This window comes from Dermacentor variabilis, unplaced genomic scaffold (genome assembly GCF_050947875.1).
Source record: "Dermacentor variabilis isolate Ectoservices unplaced genomic scaffold, ASM5094787v1 scaffold_12, whole genome shotgun sequence".
Taxonomy (NCBI): Eukaryota; Metazoa; Arthropoda; class Arachnida; order Ixodida; family Ixodidae; genus Dermacentor; species Dermacentor variabilis.
Genome location: NW_027460280.1, coordinates 12,537,150 through 12,551,712, shown reverse-complemented (window position 1 = coordinate 12,551,712; position 14,563 = coordinate 12,537,150). Strand labels below are relative to the sequence as shown.

Here is a 14,563-nt window from a genome sequence, read left to right as displayed (position 1 = left end):
CAATGGCTTCGAAGTTCGGATGTATGGCGCATGTATAATACCGGTGCCAGGAAGTCAGCTTTGACTCAATACAGTAGTGGTACGCGGTGAAGCAAATGCGAAGTATTACAAGGAAGCTTAACAAGCATAGGAAGGTGCAATTGTCACGGGACACAGTATGTTTCCCTTAATTATACACGCGTACACCCATTGTCTCCTATCACAGTACGAGTACCGATACGTCTAGCAAGTGTGTTGGCGGCCTTTAGAGCTATTTCGGACATGCCTGTGGAGATTTGAGCCCTTCGGGGCAGTAAAAAGCATGCATTCATTTTTTCTGACTGGCACATTTTTTGGATGTTTTCGCCGCCCCTAGGGAGTCCGAAAAATTGGACGTTTACTGTAGTGACTCTTCACAAGATTGACATATGGTCCGTGATCACAACTTTAAGCCGGGGGTAGAAACTCCCTATACCTCCCTTGGGACACTCGGTCCGATGTCGATACATGGTGGCAGCACCGCTTCCAACACTGGCAGTTGCCGGATATCTGATTGGAAATAATTCACAAACAAAACAATGCCTCCATGGCATCACTGATGAGACCAGAGAGTAGAGGGAGAGGATGTGCCGCTGGGAGGAAGAGGATGGCCGCGAAGCCCTCCTTTCCTATTTCGCCCGCAAGCGGACTATGTTCGGGCTCTCATGCAGGTCCGCTGGCCGCGCGGCAACATTGGCCAAATCGCGGAGCAGAACCCGCTGAAGTGTGCCATGTTTACGAAGTGCTTTTCTTTTCTGCTGCGTTTACATTGGAAGCTTTTATTCATATTTTAAAGCACTGGGACAGTGCTAGTACACACCAATGCCAAGCAATTATAACGAAAAATATTTATATGGCAAACGATCACTCACTACCAATATTCCCAGGTAATATATTACATTTTGTCATTTCATGAAAGTAGTCGCTTTGAAATTCCTAACTTGTGGTTAAGTGTAGGGCTACAGTTCAACTAGTCTGCAGATATAGTTGGGGGTAGTATAAATAAAATAACTTCCTGGCACCATCAATCGTTAACTTTGTCTGCTTGTTGTCATCATCATCATCATCATCAGCCTAGTTACGCCCACTGCAGGGCAAAGGCCTCTCCCATACTTCTCCAACTACCCCAGTCATGTACTAATTGTGGCCATGTTGTCCCTGCAAACGCCTTAATTTCATCCGCACACCTAACTTTCTGCCGCCCCCTGCTACGCTTCCCTTCCCTTGGAATCCAGTCCGTAACCCTTAATGACCATCGGTTATCTTCCCTCCTCATTACATGTCCTGCCCATGCCCATTTCTTTTTCTTGATTTCAACTAAGATGTCGTTTACCCGCGTTTGTTGCCTCACCCAATCTGCTCTTTTCTTATCCCTTAACGTCACACCCATCATTCTTCTTTCCCTAGCTCGTTGCGTCGTCCTCAATTTCAGCAGAACCCTTTTCGTAAGCCTCCAGGTTTCTGCCCCATATGTGAGTACTGGTAACACACAGCTGTTATACACTTTCCTTTTGAGGGATAGTGGTAACCTGCTGTTCATGATTTGAGAATGCCTGCCAAACGCATTCCAGCCCATTCTTATTCTTCTGGTTATTTCAGTCTCATGATCCGGATCCGTGGTCACTACCTGCCCTAAGTAGATGTATTCCCTTACCACTTCCAGTGCTTCGCTACCTATCGTAAACTGCTGTTCTCTTCCGAGACTGTTAAACAATACTTTAGTTTTCTGCAAATTAATTTTCAGACCCGCCCTTCTGCTTTGCCTCTCCAGGTCAGTGAGCATACATTGCAATTGGTCTCCTGAGTTACTAAGCAAGGCAATATCATCAGCGAATCGCAAGTTGCTAAGGTATTCTCCATCAACTTTTATCCCCAATTCTTCCCACTCCAGGCCTCTGAATACCTCCTGTAAACATGCTGTGAATAGCATTGGAGATATCGTATCTCCCTGTCTGACGCCTTTCTTTATAGGGATTTTGTTACTTTCTTTGTGGAGGACTACGGTGGCTGTGGAGCCGCTATAGATATCTTCCAGTATTTTTACATATGGCTCATCTACACCCTGATTCCGTAATGCCTCCATGACTGCTGAGGTTTCGACTGAATCAAACGCTTTCTCGTAATCAATGAAAGCTATATATAAGGGTTGGTTATATTCTGCAAATTTCTCTATCACTTGATTGACAGTGTGAATATGGTCTATTGTTGAGTAGCCTTTACGGAATCCTGCCTGGTCCTTTGGTTGACAGAAGTCTAAGGTGTTCCTGATTCTATTTGCGATTACCTTAGTAAATACTTTGTAGGCAACGGACAGTAAGCTGATCGGTCTATATAATTTTTCAAGTCTTTGGCGTCCCCTTTCTTATGGATTAGGATTATGTTAGCGTTCTTCCAAGATTCCGGTACGCTCGAGGTTATGAGGCATTGCGTATACAGGGTGGCCAGTTTCTCTAGAACAATCTGACCACCATCCTTCAACAAATCTGCTGTTACCTGATCCTCCCCAGCTGCCTTCCCCCTTTGCATAGCTCCTAAGGCTTTCTTTACTTCTTCTGGCGTTACCTGTGGGATTTCGAATTTCTCTAGGCTATTCTCTCTTCCACTATCGTCGTGGGTACCACTGGTACTGTATAAATCTCTATAGAACTCCTCAGCCACTTGAACTATCTCATCCATATTAGTAACGATATTTCTGGCTTTGTCTCTTAACGCACACGTCTGATTTTTGCCTATTCCTAGTTTCTTCTTCACTGTTTTTAGGCTTCCTCCGTTCCTGAGAGCCTGTTAAATTCTATCCATATTATAGTTTCTGATGTCCGCTGTCTTACGCTTGTTGATTAACTTAGAAAGTTCTGCCAGTTCTATTCTAGCTGTAGGGTTAGAGGCTTTCATACATTGGCGTTTCTTGATCAGATCTTTCGTCTCCTGCGATAGCTTACTGGTTTCCTGTATAACGGCGTTACCACCGACTTCTATTGCGCACTCCTTAATGATGCCCATGAGATTGTCGTTCATTGCTGCAACACTAAGGTCCTCTTCCTGAGTTAAAGCCGAGTACCTGTTCTGTAGCTTGATCCGGAATTCCTCTAGTTTCCCTCTTACCGCTAACTCATTGATTGGCTTCTTGTGTACCAATTTCTTCCGTTCCCTCCTCAAGTCTAGGCTAATTCGAGTTCTTACCATTCTATGGTCACTGCAGCGTACCTTGCCGAGCACGTCTACATCTTGTATGATGCCAGGGTTCGCGCAGAGTATGAAGTCGATTTCATTTCTAGTCTCACCATTCGGGCTCCTCCACGTCCACTTTCGACTAACCCGCTTGCGGAAAAAGGTGTTCATTATCCGCATATTATTCTGTTCTGCAAACTCTACTAATAATTCTCCTCTGCTATTCCTAGAGCCTATGCCATATTCCCCCACTAACTTGTCTCCAGCCTGCTTCTTGCCTACCCTGGCATTGAAGTCGCCCATCAGTATAGTGTATTTTGTTTTGACTTTACCCATCGCCGATTCCACGTCTTCATAAAAGCTTTCGACTTCCTGGTCATCATGACTGCATGTAGGGGCATAGACTTGTACCACCTTCAATTTGTACCTCTTATTAAGCTTCACAACAAGACCTGCCACCCTCTCGTTAATGCTATAGAATTCCTGTATGTTACCAGCTATTTCCTTATTAATCAGGAAACCGACTCCTAGTTCTCGTCTCTCTGCTAAGCCCCGGTAACACAGTACATGCCCGCTTTTTAGCACTGTATATGCTTCTTTTGTCCTCCTAACCTCACTGAGCCCTATTATATCCCATTTACTACCCTCTAATTCCTCCAATAACACTGCTAGACTCGCCTCGCTAGATAGCGTTCTAACGTTAAACGTTGCCAGGTTCAGATTCCAATGGCGGCCTGTGATGTGGATCAACTAAAGCTGGCTGATTTCTCAGTCAGCCAAAACTCAACACAAGTAAAAGTTGAACGTTTTTGTTTTTATTCACATATTCCATACTAGAAAAAGACTGGCCCCCACGCAGTGCAAAAACGTCAATCTGTAGGAAACAATTTTCATTCACAACTGAAATTTGTACATACTGAGCGAACACAAATTCCAGTAGATTCAAACCAATGTGAAAATTAATCATCATGGGCTGGTCACATGGAACTTGACTATACCGTATGTTATAATGGTGACACATTTGTGGATTACAGAAAGGTAGAGTACAATGCACATAGTTCATTGACAGTATGAGAAGTAAGGATCCATAGAATTTTGAACTGGCTACATGCATCTGCATGAGCAGGAAGTATATTATAATTGCTCTCATTATTTGAACTACACGCTGAATGAGGGAGCATATTTCTGTAGCGCTATAGTGACAGGCAAATAATCTGCCTGTCGTCATACTTTGCGTCATATTCATATATACAGATAGGCACTGTGAGTATTAGGACACTGTTTTGACACAACAGCAACGCAAGGAACCGACAGTTCACCCAAAAATGAAAAAGACAACAACTTAATAACACTCTTAATTGCAAGAGGGATTACCAGTTCGCACTTAATTAGCATTACATACTCTATAGTTACTTGTATTACTGGTATTGTTAAATACATTTTTGCCTGCAAAACAATTAACATTGCGCCTCGTCTATAATGCAGGTTCTCAAAAACTTGCATGCATCGAAGCTGTGCCTAAAAAGGCAATGAAGCATATAGTACTGTCTATCCTCCAAAATTCAGATAAAATAGAGAGCTTCAACCTTCTTCAGTACAATATCTTAGTAATGGTGCATCAAAACGCAGCAAGAAATTACGTGCGCGCATCCTTTTGCCGTCATTGCTCTTGAAATTTGATAGAACATCACGGCTTTCTTTCTCTTAACTTTAGCCTTGGTCGTGTGTGTCGATAAAATAAAGAGTGCAGAAAGTGTATAGCCCAACAAACACGCATTCAAGCCCTTCAGTACAAGTACTTCACCGACAGCATGCAGATTGGTTGCCGTCATGACGAATGGGTCAAGCAACACTGCTCCTATGTCAGCCCACTAAGGCTTGCACAGAACTGGTTTACTCATGCAAAATGAATACCTGCTCAGAAAATAAATTCAAATACTTATGCTTACCAACTGCCATTAGGAAACCTGCAAAACTTCGCAGAACTGGAATTCCCGGTTTTGGAACACCACAGAGCCATGCAACACATGTGATGCCCCGATTTAGCCATCTTTGTCTAATGCTTGGTTGACCTGGTTCCCTACGTCTTCCATTAGCTGCACACCTGATAGAGCTTCTATGTCTTATCTTTCCCATCTTCCTACTTGGGACGACAACTGAAGCAGATGACTAAGTCCGATCCGACTTTTGATATCGCTGAGCGAGTGGCAAGGGTGAGCAGAGGTAAGCTTGACGGATGCACGAAGACAGCCACTTCCCGCGCTTCACCCGCCTTAAAATTAACAAAATGAGAGGAAAAAATAAATAAATAAATGTTAGCATATCTGGCAACCGCTTGGAGCGTGCTTGTTCCGTTAAACCGAAACTAGCATTCGCCTTCTGGGGGTTGCTTTAGGCTCTGGTCGATTAAGTAGGACTGCCATAGTCACGAAATTACATAAGCACTTAATGCATATGGTCGGACGAATTAATACCGAACAGCTTCATTTGCACTGCAGCTGAGCAACAAAGCAATGCAACAAGGCCTATATGTGTGCACAAGTTTAAAATCGCAGGCCCATGTGGTTTGTGCATGAATTGAATCTATGCAGTTGTGATTCATGGTATCCAGGTTAGTCGGTCAGTGTTATTCTCAACTGGCACAAGCAACCCCAGAAAGCAAATTACAGTTAAGCCTCAATATAACAAACTTCAGTATAACAAAATTCTCGGTACAGCGGAAGTATTTCTCTTTTCATAACCTCTTGTCCACAGAACTCCATGTATTTGGAACCTCAATATAATGAAGTGTGTTTCTATATGATTTAAATATAACGAAATTTCACATTCCGCAGCAAAGGAATGCCGAGCCCATAAATGGAAACTTCCGCGGACGCAGATGGTCAAATCATTGAATTACAAGCGGCTGCTTGCAAACGCACCCCTCAAATCGCGCGCAGCGCAACAAGAACAACCACTGGCGCCTCATCATGTTCCGTATAAACTCCAAGTGCGATATCTCTGGCACCCGTCTCGGCCGTGCCTGCGCACTGCTGTAAGCACGGCTAAGCGCATACGTAGCCGTGTACCCTGCTTTAGAGGTAATCTGCCGCATGTGTAGAGAGTAATTTTACCGAGGAGACGGCGTGGCATCATGTGTCTTCTCATGCGTTTAGTATTGATGGTTGCATATGTAATCTCGAGTTTAGGTGACTCGTTGGAGCGACAGGCAGACGAAGCATTCGCTCCTCGCTGTCGGCGCTTTTCATGATAGCGTTGTCCATGCACGGGCGACGCTATCAGCCGTGGGGGGCGGAGTTAACGTGAAAGCTTGGCTGGCTTCGCTTAATTCGTACCGCCGATATCGTCGACGTGGCATAAAACCGTATCATTCGTCACCGACCCCCAAATTCATCAAAATGAATTTGCTTTTTTTTCGATTGCCCGATAATTCAGAAAATTCTGCAGCCCCTTTCCTTGTAAAAAAGATAGATCAGCGACTGTGTTTCTTTTAAAAGATCGAATTTTAATACAATGAAATTTCAATATAATGATGCAAATGGCCAGTTTTACCTACTTTGTTATATTGAGGTTTAACTGTATATACAGTTATACAGTGACTGTATATACAGTCAAGTGCCTGTACAACAAGCACCTCTACAACGAAATTACCTGTATAATGAAGGAATAATTATGCCCCTGTTCTGTTATGAGCTGTGCATGACCTTTACAACAATGAGACCGGTATAACGAATGATTTCAAAGGCCCAAAATGTTTCACTATAAAGGCGTTCGACTTATGTCGCTCGAATGAATCTGCAAGCTTGAAGTACGTGGAAAATTAAAATTGAGAAAAATTGTGAAACATATTGCAGTAAACGGCATAACAGCGGTGCAATAAATAAATAGTAACAAAAGTATCAATGAATACCAGCTTCGACTTGCAACTAAACACCGTGAAAAAACCCCGCTTTGTCGCAGTCATGCATGCATACATCAAGCTTTCTTTCACAATTTCTTTTGTTATTGTCACATAGCAAAGATCACTAATGCAGTGGTATAATCAGATTGTTTTAAGTTACACGCTTCTACCGACAGGTCAGTGACGTGAAACACAAGCTGCTAATAAATGGAGTATGTGAAGTGAATGACAATGAAATGCTGAAAAGGCATTTGTTGTAGGCGCACTTCTCATACTATGACACTATGAGTGCCTTGTGGACTCGCGACTGAAGCAATGCATTGCGTGTGCAGCAAACACACATCAGCTCGACAGAAAGTTGTTTGTCATGTTTTACATATTTCACATCAATACACTACAGTGACAAAGAATCGAGCCTAGAGCATCCGAAGCAATCATGCACTTGTGTACCTTCAGCTGGCCAAATACATTTTCAACTAGGCACCTGGCACTTCACAGGCGGCCGTTGAAAATTTGTACAGGAGACCTGACCGGGCCAAGCTTTGCATGTGCTTTCATTGTTGACTGCAAAGGGAATGCCTGATCAGCAAGGAACACAAGAGCAATGCAAACACCCTGAAGTACTTTTGCTTTGCTTGTGAACAAGCTTTGAGCGAACACTTTTGGAAGCCGTGAGCGGTGGAAAACGCTTGCATCATGGTTTTGTCGAGGGTATCTTAAGTTAGTGTACATAAATTTGTAGGTGTTGTCGACAATGGCCAGCAATATAATTCGGTACCACCCTTTAAAATTAATATAATGAGTGGCAGGATCCTTTTTGAGGGTTGGGGTTACACTTTAATGTGGCATCCGTCCAGGGCGCCCATGTCTTGGAGAAATCCAGAGATGGCTGCGAATTGGCCCAAGTGCTCGGCAACACGTGTCCTCTAGGGAACCTTATATAATGCAACTCCAGTCTGTGTAGAATATTTGCGCGAAACTTGTGCAATGCAAGATTTTCCTTAGAATGGTCAACACCAAAGATATTGGCTACACTTCTGTCCTCGGCAGAGGTAGCAAGACAAAAACACTCCTGTTTTTACATGTTTATCTGATGGAATTGCCTTTTGCACGTTTGTGTCTAGCTGTCTCATAGACTCACAGACTCGCAATGCAATTGAAAGTCGAGCAAAAGTTCCCTCTGAATCCACTGTCGGGGACGTGTAGAAGTGTTGCTTCGTACCACCAAATTTCCTGGGGGTATGCCCCAATAGAACATTTGCCAGAAGAAAGTGCTGCAGCTATCAAAAGCTCTCGGCTCCTGCGCCGATGTGGAGTATTCTCAGGGAAGCCTGCAGGACGTACGACACTTGTAACCTGAAGCAAAGAAAATGTGCACCTACTGCTAACATGCTGCATTGGTGCCATACAACAAAAAGAAACAATGTATTGTTCTGGCTCTCGTAGTGGCTACATTGGTTACGGCAACCTGTGTTGAAAGACCCATTTTGAATATCGCCAGGCTGCTCAATAATATTGAGTTAATAAATGCTTTTAGTATTAAAACAGTCAACATATATTACAGCATTTGACTGCACGCTATTTATTATTTTTTTATGTACCGTGAATTTCGCATAAAAAAATATTGCTCACATGACCACGTGATCACGTTGGTTTGCTTAGCTGAGTCCACGTAAAGCCCCTGCATCTACGCGCCACCGCCGCTTTCTTAAGTAGCGACAACCTTTGTTGTGCATCGCCATTTGCCCTCACACCAAATCCGGTTCCGGTATTTCCGGTTCCGGCATTTCCGGTTTAAAAATTTCCGGTTCCGGCATTTCCGCTTCCTGGAGTTGCGCTGCGGGAATTTCCGCTTTGACTGCTGTTAGACGATGGTGAGACGCCCGCGCGTGCTTAGCAGAGCTGTGGCAGTCACCATAAGAAGAATGCATAGGGGACAAGCTGTTGTATTCCGCTGAAGTAGTAGTTCGCGATCGCTGTTGTCCAAATGCACGAAAAACGGCAGTGGTCTCCAAGCGCCCAGGCACTACATTCCACTGTACATTGTCGCTCGTGCCACAACCGGTCGCAGGTTGACGCGAAGCAGCGAACACGACGAGCAGATAGCTCGTTACAGTAGGCGGTGGTTCTTGGAAGGAATCGCATTCACAGTTTCAACTGCAGCTCGTGCAATTAAAGCCTCTCCAGCGGTGCGAAAGTAAACAACGCTAAAAAACAAAGTGTCACTTCCACTCGGAACAGGAAGCTGCAGCTACGTAAGTTCCGCTTAACGCCGGAAGCTAAGGGTGTGAGTGGGAGAGGAACGTGGAGGAGGAGGGCAGGTTGGCGGTACTTAACCTGGTCGGCAGAAACGTGTATGGAGGGGCTTTAAGTCCACGTAGCAATGGCGAACCGTGTTCGCGTTAACCACAGTTACCGTGTGAACCATGGTTAAGCTTAATCACGGCTATATCTGCTTGTGTGACAGGGGTATAAGTGTCACCGAGACGTCTAACCAGAATATAGGCATTGGTACGGCGCTACCTTTGGTTTTCGATTCTTGTAGCCAATGCAGTAGTCTGCATTTTTAATTTGTACCTTGTTTTACTTATGTGTTCTCATCAACTTTCTACATGCACGAAGGCAGTTGCTACATGTTTTGATATTCATTAACCTCTTTGTACCTTTGCCATTTATTTAACAAGTTCTGCTGCACTAAATTTGAACATTCTTCCACAGAACATATCATTAATTTTAATATGCACTAGTACCTATGCATATAAGCAGCCACTCCTTTGAACAACAACTGTTCACTATTCGAATAGAGAATATTAGTCCCTAATCACTATTCGTTTCGAACTCAAACTCTACTACAGTAAAACATTAAGTCAGATTTCACAGGACTGGAAGAAATGGCAAGATTAACCGAACCTTGAATTATCGAGGGTACCAAGAGAACAATAAATATATTGCTTACTACAATAACACAATTTTATCTACCGAATGAATTGTAAAATTCTGTTTCTGTTCTCACAAAAACAGTGCGAAAGCTGCAATTCTTGTCATCTAGTGACTGATTAGTGGTTGCAGCGATGAAAGGGTTTCTTTTGCATTGCGGCCGAGGCGCAAAACCTGCGTGTTCATCCAAGACATGCCTTTTGCTACTATGCGCATCTCCAGATTTTTCACCAGTGAGCTGGTTGGCAACAGATCAACCATCTATTGCAATGTAGCCGGCGGATTTCATGCCAGCGTGCAGGCTGCGGCATTGCCTACGCATTGCACTGAGTTAAAACGAAACTATTGCTTACCGCGAATGTTGCAAATGAAAGTGTGGTCGCTATCGATGCAATCATGGATGGATGGCGACCACGCGGTTCTGGAGACATGCAGCCAACGCTCATTTAGCCAAAACGAGACTACTTCTTGCTGCTTCTGCTGCAGACGAAAGCATGGTTGCTGTCAAAGCTGCAGTCATGAATGCTGACTACGCAGTTTTTAAGGCGCGCGGCCAATGCCTTCTCAGTTGAAATGAAACTGGTTAAGCGCAACCATTGCGGACAAGACTGTGATGGCTATCGCCGCGGTCATGGGTGGTTACGTGGGACTGAAAGGCACGCGGCTATCGCACACACCCAGTCAAAACGAAGCTACTGTTAGGCACAACTGCTGTGGACAGAACCGTGGTCACTATTGACGTGCTCATGGATGGCGACTATGCATTTCTAAATGCACGCACCCAACACAGTGTCTTGTGCATAGGCAAATGCAAGCATATGGGCTATTAAGACAAATAAAGACTGAAGCGTTCTGGTGTTCCTGTAGTTTTCCGCTGTTTTGTTTCGGTTGGATCCTAGCGCCGCTTTTGTCATTTTATGTTTCGCATTTGCAGTGCTCCGCGCTCCAAGGTTTGTCCGAATTAAGCGGTGTGCAGCTAAATACGTTCGAATTAATGAGAGTTTGATGCTATTAAATAAAGTATATGCCTGCCTGGACCAGAGGGCGACTCCGAATTGTTCGATTTTCCGAATTGAGGTTTTACTGTATTCCCACATTCCCAACCGACGCAGACCTGTGGCCCGTCTCAAGGATAGCGTCAGCACTGGATTTAGCGGTGGACATTGCAGCCTTGGTTGCAGTGAAGCGTTGTCAGGCATCAAGCCAGCATCTGTGAAGGCTGCAGAATGTCGAACAGTGTAAATGGAGTGCTTTCAGAGTTTTTAAAAAAATGTTTTTCTTGCAGGTCTTTGCGTTGTGTTTCTGGAAAGTGCTGTTCTTGCGGTCATATTTGCAAAATCTTCTCTCCCCCCCACCCACCTCACCCCACTTGTGTGGAATATATGCAGCCTGGTGTTAGAAGGGAGTCTGACACCCATGGTCAATATGATGACACATTACCTTAAACAGAGTTGGGATAACATAGTTTTGTAGCCAAGCACCACATTCAAAAACACAGTGCGCTGACCCGAAAATGTTGCGAGAAAGCATTCCTTGAGAATGGTGTGTCTAGGTGCCCGACAAAAACCATTTAGGGGATCTCTTCAAAGTGGTCACTGTAAACAAAAGTGACCTGTGACAATGAGAGCATGGCTTCTAAAAGCATGCAGGTATAGCAGGGGCATGATTAACCTCGGATGCAATGGTGAAGCAAATAATTGTATCTTGGCTGCACCACTTGGTGTTCAATAAATGTGCCAACACAGCACCAAAACAAATGGTACACATGCGACATGAATTTGAAATGTGTGACAGTGATGTTTGACCTAAAAAAACTTGAGCTGTCGGTCAAACATTGTGGTTAAAGTAAGGGGAGAGAAAGCATGTTGTGGTGATTGTTGGCAAAAATGGTGTGTTGTCAAGTGGTTCACATTTTCATAGATGCTGTCTTGTGTCAAATGGCACTGTTTTAGGCATGCTTTATGTTGCAGTCTTTTGTTGCACATTGTTGGCCTAGTCTCTTTTCATGTAGACATTGAAGAAAAGGCCTTCAGATGCATGTGGCTACCTTGTGCATGCACTCCTCTTGTTAGCAGTGTGGCTTCCCATGATTATAGATATTGTATGATCTGCCAAGTGACAAAGTGTCCTTTGCATATCTAAATATACATACCAGAAGTTGCGCTTGGTATCCATTAGTGCAGTCTTGTCAAGCCGGTATAGGGGCAAGCCCCTTGTGGTAGCTTGCCGGCAAAGCACCGCATCCTCTGATTGGTTCATGTGGCTTTATGCACTTGCTCCGCCTGACCTATACAGATGCTGCTCATGCTCCGACATGCTGCCGTGCATATGCATGGTGTGTGTTGGCACGTGGCTTTAGGCAACAAGGGTACATGGGAACCTGTTCATAAAAAAAGAAAATCTTAGTTCCTGTTAGTTTCTTACAGTTGATAAGGGATCTTAGCCTGTTTCTAATATGGGCTGTGAAGAGGCAAACATTCCCTCACCCACTTGTTGGTTTTGTGCAGGTCTCTGGAGTACACCATTTATGACCATGAACTGAAGGATACCAAAAAGAAGCTGGAAGAAGTGAGTCTGGAAATGAGGTCAGCCTTGTTGTTTATTTTTAGGAGTTCATTTGGTTCTTTGCAGCTGGAAACACGGCGAGAATCCAGCAGTTCAGTGGCTGAGAAATTGCGTGAGAACCTGCAGAATGCAGCCGAAAAAATAAAGGTTTGATTTTTTCAAGTACTTGCATGATTAACTTCGTGTTTTCGCGCAGTAGTTTTTGTCACAATGCCTTCTGATAGTGCTGTCTGTGCTCTGGAAAAAGGCATCCTGAATTGCAAGTGGGATCATTTGCAGAGCAAAATTTTCAGCTGTGTGGCATAGCGCTAGCAATTCAAGAGTGGACTTGGAGTCTATATCGAGACTGCTCCATTGAAATGAGCAGGTTTGGCTTGACTTCCTATGGTAGCTGTTGACTGTGCATAGCAGACGATCCCAAACTGCTTCACAGTTTTGTTGGAGGAATGAATATTGATTCGCATGGTAGCATGGTTCTTCAAAAACTGATGGTTTGAAGTACATTTTCTCTTAGTCGGTGAAATTTGACTTGGGGAACAGAAGCTAACATGTGCAAGAACACAATTGACCATCTGTTACATTGGGCAAGGAGGAGGCTCAAAGTTGTGGGCCTCGCCAAAAAGGCTGTCTACTGCCACTTGCATAAAAGACAAAAGAAACTCATTGCTTATTGATCAGCTTGCCTTTTTTCGCAGTCCATATTCTAGCTTTTATTCACTGAAGTAACTTGCACACATTTGAGCTTGCTGTGGTGGTGGCTTGACGCTGGTGTGGCTCACAACCAGGCTTGTCACGTTCCTCAAACCATTCTTGTTCCAAAAAGCAGACGAGTGCTTGTGTAGTGCGAGTACCATATTCACTCTAATGTAATGTGAGGGGCGACTTTCCAGTCACGCAAAATCCAAAAAGATAAAACCATGAATGTAACAGGAGGGAAAAAAAAATTGTGCCTTTATACGCCTCACAACCTCAGCTAGGTGACGCTATTGTGCCACTTGAAAGCACCAAGAATGCTAAATAGCTTCTTTTTGTGGTTGTGTCGCTGTGCCACTGTGTGTTGTCTCTGTCCAGTGCATGTGCTAAGTCATGTAGCACACGCTGCCTCTTTTTCTCGTTGCTCGTGATGCTTGCACTGTGCAGGCTTTCTCTAATGTTGATCGCAGCGCGAGTGCTGCGTTTCCTCCTTTCACTTGGCACTCAGTTGTGTTGCATGTGCTCTCTGCTTGTTGCGCTTGCACTGCGTGTGGGTTCTCTCCTGCTGCTCATGGTGCTTGCGCTGTGCATCTTCTCGTACTCGTGGCAGCGGCATTGTATTTACTCTCTCATTTGTTGCCCATGGCCCTTGCGCTGCCCTTGCTACTCTGCTCATGGTGCTCAGTTGCACTGTGTGTGCTCTTTATGTTCATGGCACTCCCACAGTGAGTGCTCTTCATTGTTGCTTGTGGTGCTATGTGTTGAACAGAAGCGCATGTACTGATTGGGAAACAGCAATGCGTAAACTGCATCGCTGTTTTCCATATACGGTTAATCCCGGATATATCGAATTATTGCCTATATTGAACAGTAGAAAAATCCCCTTGGGAATCCCATGCAAAAGTATAGCGCTATTGTTAGCGTATATAAAACTTCCGTGCACCGGCATATCGATGTACCGAACTCCGTGCTGAGCTGCGCCCCGGCAAGTGCGCTTCTCCCACCATACCCCACCTCTGCAAGTGCGCTTCTCCCATCGCATACCACCCCTGCAAGTGCGATTCTCCTCACGAAGCTCTCGCGATGTTCATGCGTTCTCATGCGTGCTGCCCCGCACTCTGAGAAAGGGGCTTGTGGGTAAAAGGCACGTGACGAGGAGTACTTGGAGTGCGATTGGGTGTGAAAGGGAAGCGGGAGGGAGAAACCACACTGACCGCAGGTGCCCGTTTCCTGTGTTTTGGTTGGCTGACACCACTGGCACAGCGAGACGAATGAGGTCAG

At 44.6% G+C, this 14,563-nt stretch overlaps 1 protein-coding gene across 4 annotated transcripts in view; it reads left to right on the top strand.

Annotated features, from left to right (window-relative positions):
• The window catches only part of SMC3 (structural maintenance of chromosomes 3), a 463,962-nt gene that overhangs the window by 88,583 nt on the left and 360,816 nt on the right, over window positions 1-14,563 (top strand). For all 4 annotated transcript variants that reach the window (XM_075676310.1, XM_075676309.1, XM_075676311.1 and 1 more), the window contains exons 8-9: window positions 12,532-12,592; window positions 12,656-12,736. In XM_075676310.1, the coding sequence (XP_075532425.1) occupies window positions 12,532-12,592; window positions 12,656-12,736 (142 nt within the window). The remainder of the gene's footprint in view (window positions 1-12,531; window positions 12,593-12,655; window positions 12,737-14,563) is intronic.